General features: G+C 49.4%; 1 protein-coding gene across 1 annotated transcript; it reads left to right on the top strand.

The window, feature by feature from the left end:
• Window positions 1–10451: 10451 nt before the first annotated feature.
• Window positions 10452–17083, top strand: LOC119178539 (neprilysin-3). The gene is made up of 3 exons (XM_075888671.1): window positions 10452–10508; window positions 10708–10772; window positions 14823–17083. Exon 3 carries the CDS (start codon window positions 14837–14839, stop codon window positions 16958–16960), a length of 2124 nt encoding a protein of 707 aa, XP_075744786.1. The 5' UTR covers window positions 10452–10508; window positions 10708–10772; window positions 14823–14836; the 3' UTR covers window positions 16961–17083.
• The last annotated feature ends 788 nt before the right edge of the window (window positions 17084–17871 follow it).

Here is a 17871-nt window from a genome sequence, read left to right on the forward strand (position 1 = left end):
CCCTCCACCACCAGGGGAGAAACGCAACGCCAGCTCCGCCGTGTTCTGCATGCATTTCAGGGCACTACGGATGAACTCGCGCGAGAACTTTGTGACCGCTACATCTGCGGCACAATTGATCCCGCAGGCCCAGCATATACGTATTCCGGCGCCCCTAACACCAACCTCGACGCCCCATACACGCTTTCTGATTTACGATTTGCACTCACGAAAATGCGACGGGGCACGGCCCCTGGACGCGACGGAATCACAGTATCGCTCCTGGCAAATCTTCCCGACCAAGCACACCTCTCGCTACTCCAGCTTATAAATAAATTCGATATGGGACGGTTCTCCGCTTCCAACGGAATGGACCACATCGGTCGTGACATTCATTCCCAAATCGGCAAAGTCCGTTAGTATTGAGGCACTGAGACCTATCTCACTTACGTCTTGCGCAGGCAAACTCATGGAAACCATGGTTCGCGAACGCCTTTCCGCCTACTTGGAGGCCAGGAGCACCTTTGCCGACACGATGTTTGGCTTTCGCCCGCATCTGTCGGCGCAGGACGTCCTGCTCCAGCTTCAACACGATATCATAGAGCCGACTACTATGCGCCATAACGATAAAGCCGTGCTCGCTCTCGATCTCCGCGGGGCGTTCGACAACGTCAAACACAGCACTATACTCACTAACCTGTCTACCACAAACTGCGGGCAGAAGACTTTCAACTACATTCGCGCCTTTCTATCACATCGCACCGCCTTCATTCGCCTTAATTCTACCGAACACGGCCCGTACTTATTAGGCACGCGGGGTACACCTCAAGGGGCAGTCCTCTCTCCTCTGCTTTTTAACCTGGCGATGATGAACCTCCCCTCTCTTCTAAGCGAGGTCGAGGGAATACAACACGCACTATATGCAGACGATATCACAATCTGGACCAACACCGGCTCCTTAGCGCAAATCGAAGAACGCCTGCAAAAGGCTGCCCTTCTGGTGGACACCTACGCAGGTTCATGCGGCCTGGAGTGCTCTCCAGCTAAATCGGCTCTTCTTTCAGTCTCTCCGCTACCGCCGCCTCAAATTTTTCTTCCGTCCGGGCCCGTCCCGTCAGTGCAAAATATTGGGGTTCTTGGCCTTCAACTCACATCGTCCTTGGATCCAAAGGGCACAATAGCAGGCCTCAGACGCACCAGCGAACAGGTGAGCCGCATGATACGGCGAGTTTCTACCAAGCGCGGCGGCCTCCGCGGGTCTCAGTCCCTCCGATTGGCCCACGCGTTTGTGACCAGTCGCGTCCTCTACGCCTTGCCTTACCTTCGCCTGCGTCGTCGACACGAGCACCAGCTGGACGTCCTTCTTCGTTCAGTATACAAACGCGCTCTGGACCTACCTATTGCAACTTCCAACAGCCGATTCACGGCTCTGGGGGTACACAACACCTTTGCAGAGATGCGCGAAGCTCATCGCGTTAACCAAATCAATCGACTGTCACAGACGCCTTCAGGGCGCCGTCTTCTACACAGACTTGGCCTTAACCCGATATCTGACCAAGACCCTCTGCAGCCGGTACCAGAGCTCTGGCGTCAAAAGCTATGGGTGGAACCTCTACCCCGTAATATGAACCCTGACCTCCATCCTGGCCGTAGACTAGCACGTGCCGCGGCCCTTCATACGCGACACTCCGATCGTCCTGGTGTTTTCTACGTGGACGTCTCGGGTCCCTCCCCCTCGGGTCACTTCACGGCTGCCGTGATTACAGAGGGCAAACACGTAGATGGCCTCTCCTTTCGAGCAGACACAGTAACGCACGCTGAAGAGGTTGCCATAGCTTTGGCCGCCTCTCACCCTGCCTCACGCACCATCCTGACGGACTCGCGCTCGGCCTGTTCTCAGTACCTTCAGGGTTCCATTGCTCCGCTGGCGGCTAGCCTACTACAGGCAGCCTCTTGGCGCTTTAACCCTCATCCCATTCGTATAGTGTGGACCCCAGGCCACTCGGGCCTGCCCGGCAACGAGGCGGCAAATGCCGCTGCCCGCGCTTCTCCTGTCCGGGCCGTTGCCTCTCCATGTCCCGAGACGGAATCTGGCAATACCAACCTGACGCGCTTTCGCGAAATTTTGGCTTATTACCGGGCTTCGCGCCGCCTCTACCCGGACCCCGCACGCGGTTTGGAGAAAGCGGACGAACGACTGCTACGCCGCCTGCAGACGAACACCTTTATCAGTCCGGCGGTCGCCAGGCACTTTTTGCCGGAAATCAATGGCACCTGCTCGACCTGTCATGTGCTCGCCGACACATATCACGTCGTAGCATCGTGCCCAGTTAATCCCGTCCCTTTCTCATCCCCTTTTCCTATCCCAACTAGAGAGGCTTGGGAGGAGCACCTGCTCGGCTGCTCTACCTTGGCTGCACAACGCTCCTTGGTGGAGCGCGCACGGGCAGCTTCCAGCTCCACTGGCGTCCCGGAATAGGGTCTTGCCACTCTAGCACGCCGATGGGCCACGTCGGCACTCTCTAGTAAACTTTTTCTTAAACAAATGTTTTTTACCACCTACCGCCACCAACGCACCTCTGGTTTTGTTGTGAAGTCAAGCCAGCGGAGCGTGACGGTGCGTCTACTTAGCTTCGTCATCGCTTTGCAGTCGATTTAAAACGAGTTTAGGCAAGACGCGTTCGTGAAAAACATGAACGCGAGGCAATACCCTGCTTGACCCTGCACTGGCATGAGACTCTACATGTAGGCGCAGCGGTGAGTGGACGATGCTTCGTTTAAACTGTCAAATGCGACTCGCAAAGCTCCAAAGTCGCAGATAATCAAGAGATCTAGTGGTCGTCAGCCTCTTCGAGCAACAAAGGCACTGCTTCAGCCTGTTTTACCGCCCCCGCAGGGGCGTCTGCGTAAGTAGGCGTTTGGTGCGTAGCGACACCACGAACCCGAGCTAACGGGGGAGTTTCGACTCCCTCCCACGCCTAGCCGTGCGTGGCTTTGCCGTGTCCGGGGAAAAGGGAATCCTGGGGGTTGAGCCGACGCTGGGTGAATGGACCTTTAAGGCTCCCCGGCAGAGGCAACACACCCCTTTGGTCCCGGCTTCACGTAGACAGCACCCCTGGGCTGACCCACCCAGGGGAAACCGGCAGTCGTCTTTTCCTGTCTCTCTCTCCCTCCTGATCTTCGTCTTTTCTTTCTTCCAATCTATCCTGTCATCTATCTCCTCACTTCTGTTTACTTCCATCTTCCAGGCGGCAAGGGATAACCTTGTGCATGTACCCTCTCTTGGTCACATATTTTTGGGTTATAGTGGCTTTGTACAGCTGGCGCTGGCATGCCCTTATAGTTGCGCTGCAGCGTCCCCATGTTGGGCTCGATGGTGGGCGGCTGGCATGGCTGCCAAATTTATATTAAGTGTGAATACACTTTATAAGCGACCCCAAACCATCCACCGCCGTCGGCGGCGTCCGCAGTCTTCTCTCTATCTTTAAAAGAAAGAGGACTTGGCGGGCCGCAGCGCGGCGCTCTACCGAATAAGCCACGGACGCGACGCTGATATCGGTGTCAGTAACGCGCCTTATATCTTCAACGCCGCTGCGCGCGTCTCCCTCCCCCTTCGCTCGCTCCTCCGCTCTCCTCGCTTGCTGCAGCTGCACGCGCACCCCTCTCTCTCGCGCGCCCGCCTTCTCTCTCAGTCTCCCGTCGAGAGCGGGTCGTGCGATGGATGTCCCGGAGGCAACGCTACCATCAACAACGAATGCAGTACAACCGAATGCCAGCACTGCACCCGTCGTTGGAGGTGACGGTACCGCGGTTGTTTCGCCGACGTTGGAAGACAAGGCGGCGCTGCGAAGGGCTCGTGAGACCGAACGTAAGCGGGCGAAGCGTGCAGCGGATGCCGAACTGCGCGCTCGCGAGGCCGAGGACAAGCGGGCGAAGCGTGCAGCAGATGCCGAACTGCGTGCTCGCGAGGCCCAGGACAAGCGGGCGAAGCGTGCAGAGGATGCCGAACTTCGCGCTCGCGAGGCTGAGGACAAGCGGGCGAAGCGTGCAGCGGATGGTGAACTGCGCGCTCGCGAGGCCGAGATGAGGCGTCAGCATCGAGCCACGAACGCGGCCCAAGAAGCGGAATGACAACGCAAGCGTCAGGCGGAGAAGGGCGATGAAGGCCGGCGTCAAGACGCCGCTCGCAATCGTCAATGGCGTAAAGTTAAAATCCGTTGGCATTCGCCAGTGAGTTAACGTAAACTCGCCAGTGTGATCAAATTGCGATTCCCAGGAACCATTACACCATAAAGGCACCATAGTGTGATTAATAAATATAATAGTCCGAATTAATAAATACCCCTCATAGCATCACCCCGTGCATTCGCACTTAACCATGTTCACCCTCGGGGAAATGCTTGGGAGTTCTTATACTTTATGGCCTCTTTTTCATTTCCTAAACTGTCTGATCGCCCTCCTCCTAAGAAAGGGCGCACCGAAGCAACACTGAATGTATTTATAAAGCCGAAAGAAAATTTCCCGCGCTTCCATGTGATCCACTGTGGAACGCAAGAAAAGAACGCAAGAACCATTTCTCCATTTGTCGTTTCCAAATGCCTCACCAATACCCTTGGTCCAGTATATCAGGCTACACGTATGGCTAGTGGGGACCTTCTTCTTGAAGTCCAAACAAAGACCCAGTATGAAAACCTGACAAAACTCACCTCTTTTGGAACCACACCTGTATCTATCACACCACACCGCTTCCTGAACAGTTCCCGAGGCGTAGTGTCTGATCAAGACCTAATTAACCTGACAGAGAGTGAGCTCCTCGAGGGCTGGAACGAACAGCATGTAACGCATGTACAGAGAATTAGGATTAGGCGTGATAATAAAGAAACCCCTACAAAGCACCTCATTCTTACATTTTGCACAAGCACACTTCCAGAATATATTGAAACAGGCTACCTGAAGTTAAAGGTCCGACTTTACATCCCCAACCCTCGACGTTGTTTTAACTGCCAGCGATTCAGCCATGGTTCTCAGAGCTGCCGCGGCCGTCAAACTTGTGCAAAGTGTTGTTCGCAGGAACACGCTACAGACAAATGTGAAGAAGCCACTACCCACTGCGCGAACTGCGATGGTGGACACCCCGCTTACTGTCGCCCATGCCTTACATGGAAACATGAGAAAGAAGTACTCACCCTGAAAGTAAATGAAAACATCTCGTTTAGGGAGGCGCGCAAGCGTCTTCAAATGCAAGGTCCTTCATTTGCGGAGGTGGCACGAAAGGGGGCAGTGCCACCAAAATCCGCGGCGCCCGCACGTACCACACAAAGTGGATGAGCGGCAGCACCATTTACCCCCTCAGCGGAAGTAGCACAGGCTCTTCCGCCACCAAAAGGCTTGCGGGCCTCCGGACCTGAAGCCCCAGGGCCTTCTGTCTCGACAGATAGTCCTAAGACCTCCGTGCCTGCACGCGTGAACCGCGAGCGGGCATCCAGCACCTCGTCCGAGGTGATGGACACAACAGCGAGTCCAACGGTGTCTTCGGTGCCGAAGGACAGGCGCGGCACATTGAAGTGCGCCAGAAAATCAAAAAACCATCATTACAGGGCCTGAAAAGGCTTCTTAACTTGACGCGATACTTCTTTAGTACACACAGCCCTAATTTACGCTCATAATGATGCACAAATATTACGATGGAACGTCAGAGGATTGCTTAGAAACCTCGACGATATCCAGGAACTCTTACACGAACACTCCCCAAAATTGCTGTGTGTACAAGAGACGACTTAAATTCCAGAAACAACAATTTTCTACGTCGTTATGTAAAGTTCAGAAAGGACTGCAATGACGCTATAGCGTCATCTGGCGGTGTGGACATTATAGTTGGTCAGGGTGTAGCATGTACACATCTACCGCTACGAAAATCCCTTGAGGCAGTGGCTGTTCGAGCAGTTCTTTTGAATAAACTTGTCACCATCTGCTCTCTTTACATACCTTCACAGAACCGTCTTGAAAAACATGAATTCCAGTCACTGATACATGAACTACCGGAACCTTGTGTGGTCCTTGGGGACTTGAATGCACATAATAGTCTAAGGGGCGACTCTCGCTGCGATGCACGAGGTCGCGTAATCGAACAGTTTCTCTTTTCTTCGGGTGCGTGTCTGTTGAATAGAAAGGAGCCAACATACTTTAACCTCGCCAACAAAACCTACTCAAGCATAGATCTCATCATTGTGTCCCCATCGCTTGTACCTCTACTTCAATGGAAAGTGATCAACAATCCTTTCGGAAGTGATCACCTTCCGATTATTCTAAATGCGCCACTAGAAAAAGGTCCTCCACATGTTCCCAGATGGCAGACAGACAAAGCAGACTGGGAACAGTTTCACAACACTACTCGTTTATGTTGAACTGACATATGTAGGTTATACATAGATGAAGCTGTGCAGTACTTCGCAGCTTTTCTTACTGATGCAGCAGCCAAGTGCATACCGCAAACATCTGGTATGCCTTGCAAGGGATGTCTCCCATGGTGGAACATTGAGTGTCGGAATGCCAGAAAGGAGCAGAACAGGGCATGGAGGTTGCTTCGGAATTCACCGACAGCCGAAAATCTTGACAGCTTTAAGAAAATAAAGTCTCAAGGCAGGAAAACGAGTCGGCAGGCCAGAAGAGAAGGCTGGCACAAGTTTTTATCAGCGATAAATTCATATACACAAGAGGCTAAAGTTTCGAACATGGTTGGTAGGGTAGGAGGAAGACAAGTACACTCACTCCCACTCGTAAACACACAGGGTGACAGCCTGGAAGATCAGGCAAACTTCCTCGGTGCACACTACGAGCAGACGTCCAGCTCGTCACACTACACTGAAGCTTTCCAAAGATGCAAAGCAAAGATAGAAAAGCAGAAACTAGAATACAAGTGCACAAATTGCGAGGCATATAACGAACCTTTCAACTTAGCTGAGCTACAAACATCACTAAACCCCTGCAGTAATTCTGCCCCAGGCTACGACCGTGTCACGTATGAAATGTTGAAAAACCTCCCCTCAAAACGCGAAAAAATTTACTCTCCCTATACAATGCTATCTGGCTTTCTGGCACCATCCCTGCTTCCTGGAAAGAGGCTATTGTTATCCCTATTTTGAAACAGGGCAAGGACCCTTCCTCAGTTTCGAGTTATAGGCCCATTGTACTTACAAGCTGCCTTTGTAAACTTTTTGAGAAGATGATAAACCACCGACTATTACATTTCCTCGAAACACGCAATCTGCTAAACCGATTCCAGTGCGGGTTTCGATAGGGCAGATCCACCACCGACCATCTGGTGCGCATTGAGGAAGAGATTCGAGACGCTTTCGTCCACAAACAATACTTCCTGTCTGTGTTTCTTGATATCGAGAAGGCATACGACACGACATGGCGTCTTGGCATATTAAGAGACCTGTCTCACTTGGGTGTGCGCGGTAGAATGCTTTCCATATTCGAGAGTTACTTGTCCAATCAGACATTCCGTGTCCGTGTGGGCAGTATGCTCTCCCAAACATTTGTCCAAGAAACGGAAGTACCGCAAGGTGGTGTACTTAGTTGTACACTTTTTATTATCAAAATGAATTCATTGCATCTGTCCATCCCCCGCAACAAGTTCTATTGCACATATGTCGATGTCGTCCAGCTTGGCTTTAAGTCATGCAACCTAGCAATGTGTGAGCGGCAGGTTCAGTTAGGTTTAAACAAGGTCTCCAAATGGGCAGACGAAAACGGGTTCCGACTGAACCCACAAAAACACGTGTGTCTTGTTCTCCCGAAAGAGAGGCATGCTCTCAGAACCCGACATTTAACTGAAAGGTCAACGCCTGTCTGTTAATGCGGAACATAAATTCTTAGGCTTAATCTTTGACAACAAGTTGACCTTCGTATACCACACATCAAGTATCTAAAAATAAAATGTTTAAAAGCCATGAATGTTTTAAAAGTGTTGTTAAGTACTACGTGGGGTAGTGACAGGCAATGTCTCATGAATCTGTATACAAGCCTCATTCGCACCCGCTTAGATTATGGGGCCGTTCTTTATTAGTCTGCGACTGAAAGTGCTTTGAAGATGCTGGACCCCGTGCACCATTTGGGCATCCGCCTTTCTACGGGTGCCTTTCGCACCAGCCCCGTAGAAAGCATTTACGTTAAGTCAAATGAGTGGTCACTTCATCTGCAGAGAACTTACATGTTCTTTGTATATTTCCTTAAGGTGAAATCAGACAAGAAGCACCCCTCATACACTACTATATATTGTCGAGCTCCATTCTGTTTCAAAACAGGCCTTCGATGAGGCAGCCTTTCTCAGTTCGCCTGAAGGGTCTAGCTGAGGAAACGGGAGTGTCACTTGAACACACTTTAATGGCTCCTGTAGCATACCCACCACCGTGGCAGTGGCAGACTATAGACTGCGATGTGTCTTTCCTAGAAGTTACAAAACATGCGCCTATTGCCCATATCCGAACATACTTCCTGTAACTTCAACAAAAATCCACACGTCCTGAGTTCTTTACAGATGCCTCCAAGTCCAACTCCTCTGTGTCCTACGCTGCTGTCGGCCCATCCTTTTCGGATGCTGGCCCTCTACATCCAGGCACAAGTATCTTCACAGCGGAAGTTTACGCGATACTTGTGGCGCCTAAACACATCAAACAATTACAAATACAAAAAGCAGTAATTTATACGGACTCCCTCAGAGTAGTAACGGCTCTGCAAACCCTTAGAAAACAAAAAACCCTGTCCTCGTCTCACTTTACTCCATTTTATGCACACTGTACACACTCAAACAACATGTTGCTGTGTGCTGGGTGCCAGGGAATCGTGAGATCCAAGGCAACGTGATGGGGGATAAGCTTGCTACATCCGTCCAAGAAAGCACTGGCACTACACCCATATCAATCCCGGTCCTTGATCTGAAGCCGTCTCTCAAACGAATGCTCAGGGACTATTGGCAGGGCAAGTGGGATAGACACACACAAAACAAACTACACATTATTAAGCCACACCTTAGCCATTGGCCGCCAGTATCGAAATCACGTCATACAGAGGTAATAATAACGAGGCTCAGGATAGGACGCACATACACGGCACACACATATCTTTTGTCCGGTGGCGATCCACGAATGTGTGACAGATGTGGTGAAGCACTAACAGTTCTTCACATTTTAATCCAGTGCAAATAGTTAGAAACTCTAAGAAAACAACACTTTCCATTACCCTACCGACAACATATACCTTTACACCCTGCAATGTTGGTTGGTAGGGAACGACTTTTAGTCATAAATCATTGTTAGCGTTTTTTAAAAGAAATGTGTAGTGTACATATTATATACCCGGGCATTCCGTAGCACGACCTCTCCAGAGAAGTTTTCGCTGCGATGTCTACACAACAAAGCACTTGCCTCGCGGCCCTTGGACGCAAGGGTATGAACGAGTGAGGCACTTGTGATAATGCCATACATGTCCACCATCGTTTTTTATTATCACCAACTTTTGTCATCTATTCACATCACACACATCTTTCACGGCATGGTCATGATTTTATTAATTGTATGTTTTTATCCGCCTTACCGCGAGGAATTTTATGGCCCTTATACAGCCGCTTATCACAATCATTGTCCATATCCTAATAAGATGAACTGGTGCTCTTTGGCCGTGAAACGGCCCTTGCGCCACAAAACATCAAACATCTTCATCATAGCCTGTGTTACCGCACCCCACTACCCACGCTCCACGAAGAACGAAACTGAAACTGTAGCAAAAGGTCTGTAGACATGTCACTAGCTAACCCTATCCAATCTGGAGCCTGTATTTCCCATAAATCCCATGGGGGTACACGATCGCAGTGCCAAATTCCTCTCTAGGTATCGTTGAATGAAACTTCATGATAGCAGGTAAACTTAATGCAACCAGACATCCCGATTTAGGCTGTCCCATCTGTGCGGTTGGAGTCTGGCTGTGCCGCCTATATACCTTCTTATGGGGTAGTGTTTTGTCCTGCTTTCAGCCGATAGCCGGCTCGCCACAGCAGTCAGCTAGCACGGCCACCATCCGCCTTTGCCATACTATACTAAATATGGCTGTGGTTTGCTTTTTCCTCTTTCCATCTCTTTCTATTTCCATCTCTGTTGGTCTTTCTTTCTGTCTTTCATACTTTCTCTCTCTTTTTTTCTGTCTTCGTTTTCGTTATCTCGTTCATCTCAACGCAATCATATAGTTCCCGTTAATGTTTGTTGAGGTCGGGCCCCCTCAATGTACCTCTATTCGTACAATAAATTTGAACAAGTTCAACTAAAAGCGAAGTCTGTGAACACGCGAATTATTGCAACGTGGGCATATCGTGCTTAAAATGGGAACTTGAAAGAAGGATGTTACCTTTGTTTTTGCTGGCGTAACCACTGTTACGTCGCGCTCGCTCGTGGACATGTGTTCTCGCTGGAAAGGAAGAGGAAGAAGAACGGAGCCCTAGGAGACAGACCATCTTCGCTGAACGCCTCGCAAAAGTGAGTAACGAAACCTATACGTTATTGCCCGCAGTGGTAAAAAGCTACGGGAAGTGCGCAGGAGTCCTCGTGAGGGAAGGTTCATTTGCGCATTGGTACATGACAGCGCTGCAAAAAATGTATATGGTAGCCCTAGTGTGGGGGACAATGTAGCTGATGTGACCTTGCGTTCCTTCATACTCTATCTTCCGCTCGCCAGGCCCCCCGAGGAGCGCCAGGGTTCGGGATCTCAGGCTTCAAGTACACAGGAGCGCAAAAAATCTGGTGCGTATAGGCTGCTTCGGGGCTCTGGCACTAAAACTAGTTAAGCCCTTACGGTTGAGAGTTTCAGATGGTGATTTTAAGCAGTCCGCTGCTGCAGTTTATAGCATTAAACTCCCATTAAATACCTGGATGTTTTCTTGGGCCGTCGTCTTGGTGCCATTTTATGACGGTGTCGCATTGTTTCTACTGCCGCGATACGAGAACGCGTTCCCAATCCTCTGTGTGGGGAGACATCCTCCATCTCTGCATCTGGCCTATTATCGAGATACGGTCGACGCAAGTTGCGTTTGAGATGCAAAGAATGAGCAAGCGCTGGTCGAGCACAGCCCTATGTGAACGCACCCTCACGCTTTGCACAATCGACCATTCCGCCATAACATGCTCAAGCACCATGAAGAAACAATTATTCGCTTTAGGGCCTCTTTTTCTCCTACAGTACTGTAACCTCTCTACATAGGCACTCAGCAACGCAGTTAACGAGATCTGATGGCAGCGCCAGAATACACAGCCTAGGGAGTAGGCGCAGCAAAACCGAGTCTTCCAATGCGTAGCCTAGCGAGTAGACGCAGCAAAACGGAACTTGCACGTACCTATCGTTTTCTTTTTTAGTTGTTAGCAAGGGGGTCATGGCCGATTATGTAAGCGCTGAGGAAGCGTTCTTTGATAACGTGCCAAAAAGGGCACTGAAACTTCAGCGTGGGACTGTGTTCAGCGAGTGTTCCATTTTCTTAGTGTCCCTGGTGGTCGGCACCAACAATGCTGAGGTGTCCCAAAGAACTTCGTCACGCCCTCTGGTCCACTGTCGTGTGCCTATTTAGGGACCCTTCATATGAACGCGTCTCCCTGTTTCAGGGTGGTGTCAGCCTTTGACACATCACTTGCCACGGTTTACTAAAACAAAATGTTGCCAGTCCCGGTTTCCATGGCAACAAGCACCATGTTGGTTCTCGCGGCCAGGTGTTCCTGTTCCGCCGGACTGCACCAGCTGCATGTTGGCGCCGGTGTTCAAGCTGAAGTATCTCAGCTGCGTTCGACTACACCATAGACCTATAGATTCCGCTACGACACCATCCTCGCGCTAAGACCACTACAAAAACTTTGAAGCGTAAATGCCAGGGTGCTGCGTGCCGCAATGCAAGATCATCTGGAGACTGTTCCGCTTCCCGACAGCCGACGGAAACGCTGGATTACACAAGTGAAGCGAGATTGCTTGGAGCGGACTTCTTGCAGTGTTTGTGAGGTGAGTACCCGTTGTATTTCGAGTGGATTTAGTATATCGCCACATATTTCGAGAAATTATTGACTTCTTCACGCGACGAAAAGGAGTTTGAGTAAAGCAAACACGACAACTTGCACAGTACAACGATGCATCAGGCTTCGGTCGCCTACGCCTAGATATGCGAGCGAGAGCTCGTTAACTTGAGCATGTTTGTTTATCCTCGTAGTCGAAGCGCAGTTCACCAATCGAATGATACGACTAATCGAACATGTGGTCTTGCATTAATTCACTGTTTGCGTTTCATGTGTTTCCGAAGCCGTCGCCGCATTCATCGCGGGAAACGCGGGGCCCGTAAACCACTAACTGGCAGATAATCGAGTTCACGTCTTCCTTTGCTGGCAGATGTTCGCGTTCCTGCACTTTCACCTCGGTCGCTGAGAGAGGGCATTTGGAGAGGTAGACAGACGAGCCGACGAACGTGTTCCCTGTAGACTCTTGTAGTCTTGCATGGTTGCAACGCAACTAAATTTTGTGCGGCTTGACATGGGGTGTTCGTTCTTCCCTTCAATAAAACGTAGAACCACACAGAAACTCGCTCAACAATGGCAAAAAGTCTTTAATAAATAGTCAACTTCGTGCCAAATTGTGTCCGTGGTGTCTATGATGTCTATGCGCCCATGGTGTCTGTGTGTGTTTCTGTCTCTGTGTGGTTGTGAATTCGGCGAGAAATTGACTATTTAATCAAGACATGCACCAACTAGCCCAAAAGCGAGTTTTATGGCAAAAATGATTTCGCTTTATTAATATCAAACGCAGCAGATTTACTGTTCGTATCCGTCCGTTATTCTGTCTTTGTGTCGGTCCTGAACAGTGCGGTATATGTACACTAAGCAAGTTGGTTGTTGGCCCATAACTCAAATATGCCCTATGGGAGATTGGTGCCATTATTTTCGTCGTCTTTTTATTTCATAATCAGGCACAAAGACAAAGATGATTTGATATCTTGAACTCAGTTTTTATTTAGTGCTTGTACAGAAAATGTGTATGGACTACGCATATGTGGTCGGTGCCGTGTATGACTTTTCGCCTCATTGCTTCATTGTAGGCCCACTGCGAGGACAGAAGCTTCCAGCAAAAAAGGTGGGACGGTTTGAAGAAATTAAGGCCAGATGCTGTTTGGATGCTGTTTTTCAATAAAATCTCGCCTGGAAAAACTTGGTTTGTCCTTTGTTGCTCTCCTTTCCATTTCGGCTTCCCTAATATGCAGGCTTGTTGGGGGAGGAGGATAGTTGGTGTGATATGATTGAGTGTCCTACTATTTTCTGGCAATGCTTACTGCTTGTAGGGTTTTAAAGTAGTCAAATGTACATACTCCCTCGCATAAACTAAACTTCATGCAGGAAACTGTATTTTGAACAAAAGCAATATTTAGGGTCTGATAAACAGGCTAACGGAGTTATGTGGCTTACAGGAAACATCACGAGCTACCCGGTTGTTTGAGCTGCCTTCCCTTACGTTATGGGTACCGTGATATAACACAGTACGGTCGTGAGCCTTGCACTATTTGAGGTGTCTGCAGTGATAAGGTGAATTTGCTTCAGTAATACCGCGCAGGCATTGAAGACCGTTCATTGTGACATCGAGGTTCTCCCCCTCGCAAATATAGGTTCCCTAATTATAGTCACTTCGAAAATGCGGTGGGTCCACCAGGTAGGAGAGACTAACTGTTTTAACGGTATTTTATACAAACTCGACTCACGAACATGTTTTCCCTGTTCTACAAAACAGTGGCTAACATCAGAAAACAACCCTTCAGCTTTCAGAAATTCGTATATAAAAAACACCACCCTCTTCTCGTTCAAACTCACGCTGCCTTCAATGTGAATGAGCTACCGCTGAGAACCAACATGGCGGCCCATCGAGTATGGCGGCAGTTTCAGCCAGTTGTAAGCCACCATGATCAAAGTTGTCACCACCCTAAAGCACGGAGACGCGCGCACATGAAGGCTCCCTACCTGCACGCATTTCCTTGATCTAACCCCACACTTACAGTACATCATGTCACAAGTGGCGTGTAAGCCGTCAATGTGGCATGGCATTCTGGAGTAGAAATAGACGAGGGCTGATTTTTTAAGAAAGGCAATGCAAGCAAGACGCAGCAGGCACATTTTGATGGAGGTCAAATGCTGGAGAACTATGTACTCATATTGAAGTCGCATTAAAGACCACTAGATGGTCACAATACTGGGAGCCCCACATCACAGCACCCCTCATACTCATTTCATGGTTTTCGGACGCAAAACTTTCCCAACTGTTACTAATGAAAGCAGGCCTTGTGACGATTATTGTCGTGAAGTTAATGTTTTCTAGAGTGTTTGATATCTTTTGAGTGAGGCGAAACGAACAGTGAATTTTGAGCAAGAAGTGTTGGTATGATAAGTACTTTTACTTCGGTTTCTCCTGATACGCCACAATGGTGTGACGCTTTCAATACCGCCGCTATGGCATTGATCGTCGTCCAATAGTAGAGGCATACACTCTGCCGTGGAACAACAGTTGCCTGTAATGCTCTGTACCACCCACATATAGGACGTAAAGCTTTCCCAATTATTCGAAGAATATGGTCCCACTTGTTCTTCGAACGATAGCCATATTGCAATTTTCAGCGATGCGCTATACCTTGTTGTTGCTTTCAAGGTATTTATTCGCACTTCTTATCGACATGTCACTTCATATATATTCACTCTAAGTATTTGCTAAAACGTGTACGCCGTCGATCGGCACTAATAGACATATATAACTTGTGTGTGTCTCTACGGCTTCTCTGGCAGGTTGAACCAAGAACATGGCCGGAGGTGACGCCCCAAAAGTAGTCGTCAAGGAAGAGGCTCAAGACGATAGCGGTGGCATCCTGAGCTACATCATTGTGATGTGCTGCTTTGCTTTAATAGGCCTCCTCATATTCCTCCTTATATACGGAGAGCATGTCCGTATGGCAATACTCAAGTCTGAGAAGCACAAGCACTGCGAAACTCCAGACTGCGAGCGCGTCAAAAAGATGATGCACCTTGGGCCGGTGAGTGGAGACCTGCCCTGCCGAGACTTCTATGCGTACGTGTGCAGCCCCTGGGCTTCGGCGAACATCAAAGGCGTCAACGTATCCTGGTTGGGCAGCCAGAAGTACGTGGATGACATGCAGGAGGACATGAAGAAGCGGGGGCCCAACATCACCTACCAAACTGTTCTCGACATGGTGCTCATCACCTACCGCTCATGCCTCCTGTCGGCAACTGAATCGCTAGAATCTGGAATCAGACCAGTTTTCAACGAGTTTCTCTTAGGGAGCTGGCCGTCATTCACCTACTCGGACACCGAAGCGTACGATGTCTTCGCGGGACTTATTACACTGGACTTGAATTGGGGTATGAAAGTAGTGTTTGAATTCGAAAAAGCCTTGTACGGCGAAGCCTTTTTGCACCACAGACTGTCCATTCACGCGACTCCCTTTGCGTGCCCTTTTTCGCCAGAGTTGAACAAAAGCCTCGAAAGTACTTATGAAGAGTATGTCAGGGAAGTACTGGGGCTGTTTTCATACAACGACGACGCGACAATTCAAGAGCTAGTTGACATTCATCTCAACATCTGTCGTGCCTCGAAAGCCATGCAGGGCGTGCGAAAGTCGCACACTCTCCGAGAAATCGCTGCCGTAACGAGAGATATGGGCTTGTCTGAGTACATCTGGCGCAAGGCCCTCGAACCCATGGGGAACATGACTGCGTCGACGATCCTCCACGTCAAGCTTTACTACATTGGAGAAGCTCTCAGAAGTCTACTGAAGAACGTGCCCCCTGAAAGTGCGATGAGATTCTTCGGCTTCTCAATACTCACACAGATGGCAGCGCACCAAGAGCCGCTTAGAAAGGTAATGGACAAGTACTTTTTCTTCAATCACCCTATGCAGCCGAGTCCAATTCACACTGAAAACTGTGTGTCGTTTATCTTCACCCATTTTTTAGAAGCATGGAATCTGTACGTTCTGTCAATTTCGAGCACCAACAAAGTCCAGTCTAAGGACGTAAGCCATATCGTTACCTCTATAAAGAACTCCATGGTACGCAGAATACGCAGTTCTCAATGGATGGATGAGCTGTCGAAGTCCAGAACACTGGAAAAATTGAAAAGGACAACGGTCGTCCCACCAGTTCTTGGGCCGTATCTAAGGACTTTCAATATTGCAGAAAGGTACGCCGATATGGAAGCGCTGTCACCAACGGACTACTACGGCAACCAGCTGAAGATACGCGCCAACAATGCGCAGTACAACATACGGGGCGTGAAGCGATCTGAAGGACGGGGCAATGTTGTCTTGGCTGGTGGTGATGCCAACTGGGTTATGAACGTGGTCCACGTGTACGCTGGACTATTGCGCCTGCCCTTTTACTCCGCTGATGTGCCGATCGCGATCAAGTACGGTGGTTTGGGAAGTGTTACCGGGCGGCTGTTGTCACTCCTGTTCACGGGCAAGAATGTGAAGAAAGATGTTCTTGGCTCTACTTCGAACTGGTGGACCGGAGGTGTGTACCAAGAGTACGAAAAGAGGGCAATGTGTTTCGCTCAACAAGCCAATCCGGACGCTGCTTTGGGCGAAGAGGCTGATTTCCTGCCCGACTATCTCGGAGCTCGCGTAGCACTGGACGCCCTCCTCAACGCCATGGCTGACCGTAAGACTCACCTCTTGATACCAGGCATCGCGTTGAGTGATGAGCAGATGTTCTTCATTACGTTCTGCCACGTCCTGTGTGCCAGCGTCGAAGTCGAAGGAAAAGTAATGCTACCCGAAAAAGCGCTTAAGCGCTGCAACGGGGCCGTCATGAATATGCCAGAGTTTAGTAGAGCGTTTAAGTGTAAGCAAGGTGAAGTTGACAAAGACGCAATTCTCAACCCTACTTATAAATGCTCTCTCTACTGAGCACCACGTGCGGCGTAGTGGGGTGCTGGGGCTGTGCTTCTTTTTGTAGGTCACTCTATTGGTGGTGACTCGTGAGGAAGTCGTTTCATATTAAAAAAAACGAACAGCAAATCGGGCCACGTACACCTCGTATTTTTTTAATGTATTGTGCTGTCTTACTCACTTTACCTAGCAGGTTGGTTTGAAGATCAACAAACGCGCACTTGGCTTATTCAAACGTGCCCCCTATACTAAATACACCAGTAGAGGTATCTGTATATTGCTGATAGGTCGCTCATGGATGTGTAGCGTCATGGAATGTAGCGGTTGAGAGGAAGATGGGACGGCGGCCAACGTGGTCGTGTCGTTGTCTCGCCACTTTATTATGAAAGGCGATTGCCGAAGTGGAGTGGCGGCGGCTGCAGCGTCCAAACCACCAGGCGCGTCAGCACGATCTCTCCAGCTCGTGCCTCGAGCTGTGGCATGATCTGCACGAGAGGCGCAGCGCGGTGGCTAGAAAAATGACGATGATGATGAATGGCGATGATGATGACGCTACAGATTCATCTTTGCAGAATATGAAGTAGAGACAAAAACAGCACAATTTCAGAAAGATGGGAGGATGGCATAACCATCAAACACAGGCGCAATGAGTACCAAAGTAATTTGCTTGTGCACATGTCCGAGTAACTTAATGTGAGTAAGCCAACGAGAAAATTTAGTGATCTTGTTTAATTCACGTTATATATGAATACGTTTGACATGGTCAGTCTCCGACCTCTCTCATTTATTGAAACCTAATTAGTATGAGTACTCTTCGCATTAGGAGGCTCCAGGACCTATCTTAAACATTCAGCCACTGAAGTGCAGGCAGTTCAATTCAGTAACGAAGTGTGCACCACTAAATGTATGAGCAAACATAATTTTTTTTA

The sequence above is a fragment of the Rhipicephalus microplus genome, chromosome 1 (genome assembly GCF_043290135.1).
Source record: "Rhipicephalus microplus isolate Deutch F79 chromosome 1, USDA_Rmic, whole genome shotgun sequence".
Classification (NCBI taxonomy): domain Eukaryota; kingdom Metazoa; phylum Arthropoda; class Arachnida; order Ixodida; family Ixodidae; genus Rhipicephalus; species Rhipicephalus microplus.

Bases quoted from the DNA above. Each gene is read 5' to 3' on its own strand.
- LOC119178539 (XM_075888671.1), top strand. From the start codon at position 14,837: ATGGCCGGAGGTGACGCCCCAAAAGTAGTCGTCAAGGAAGAGGCTCAA.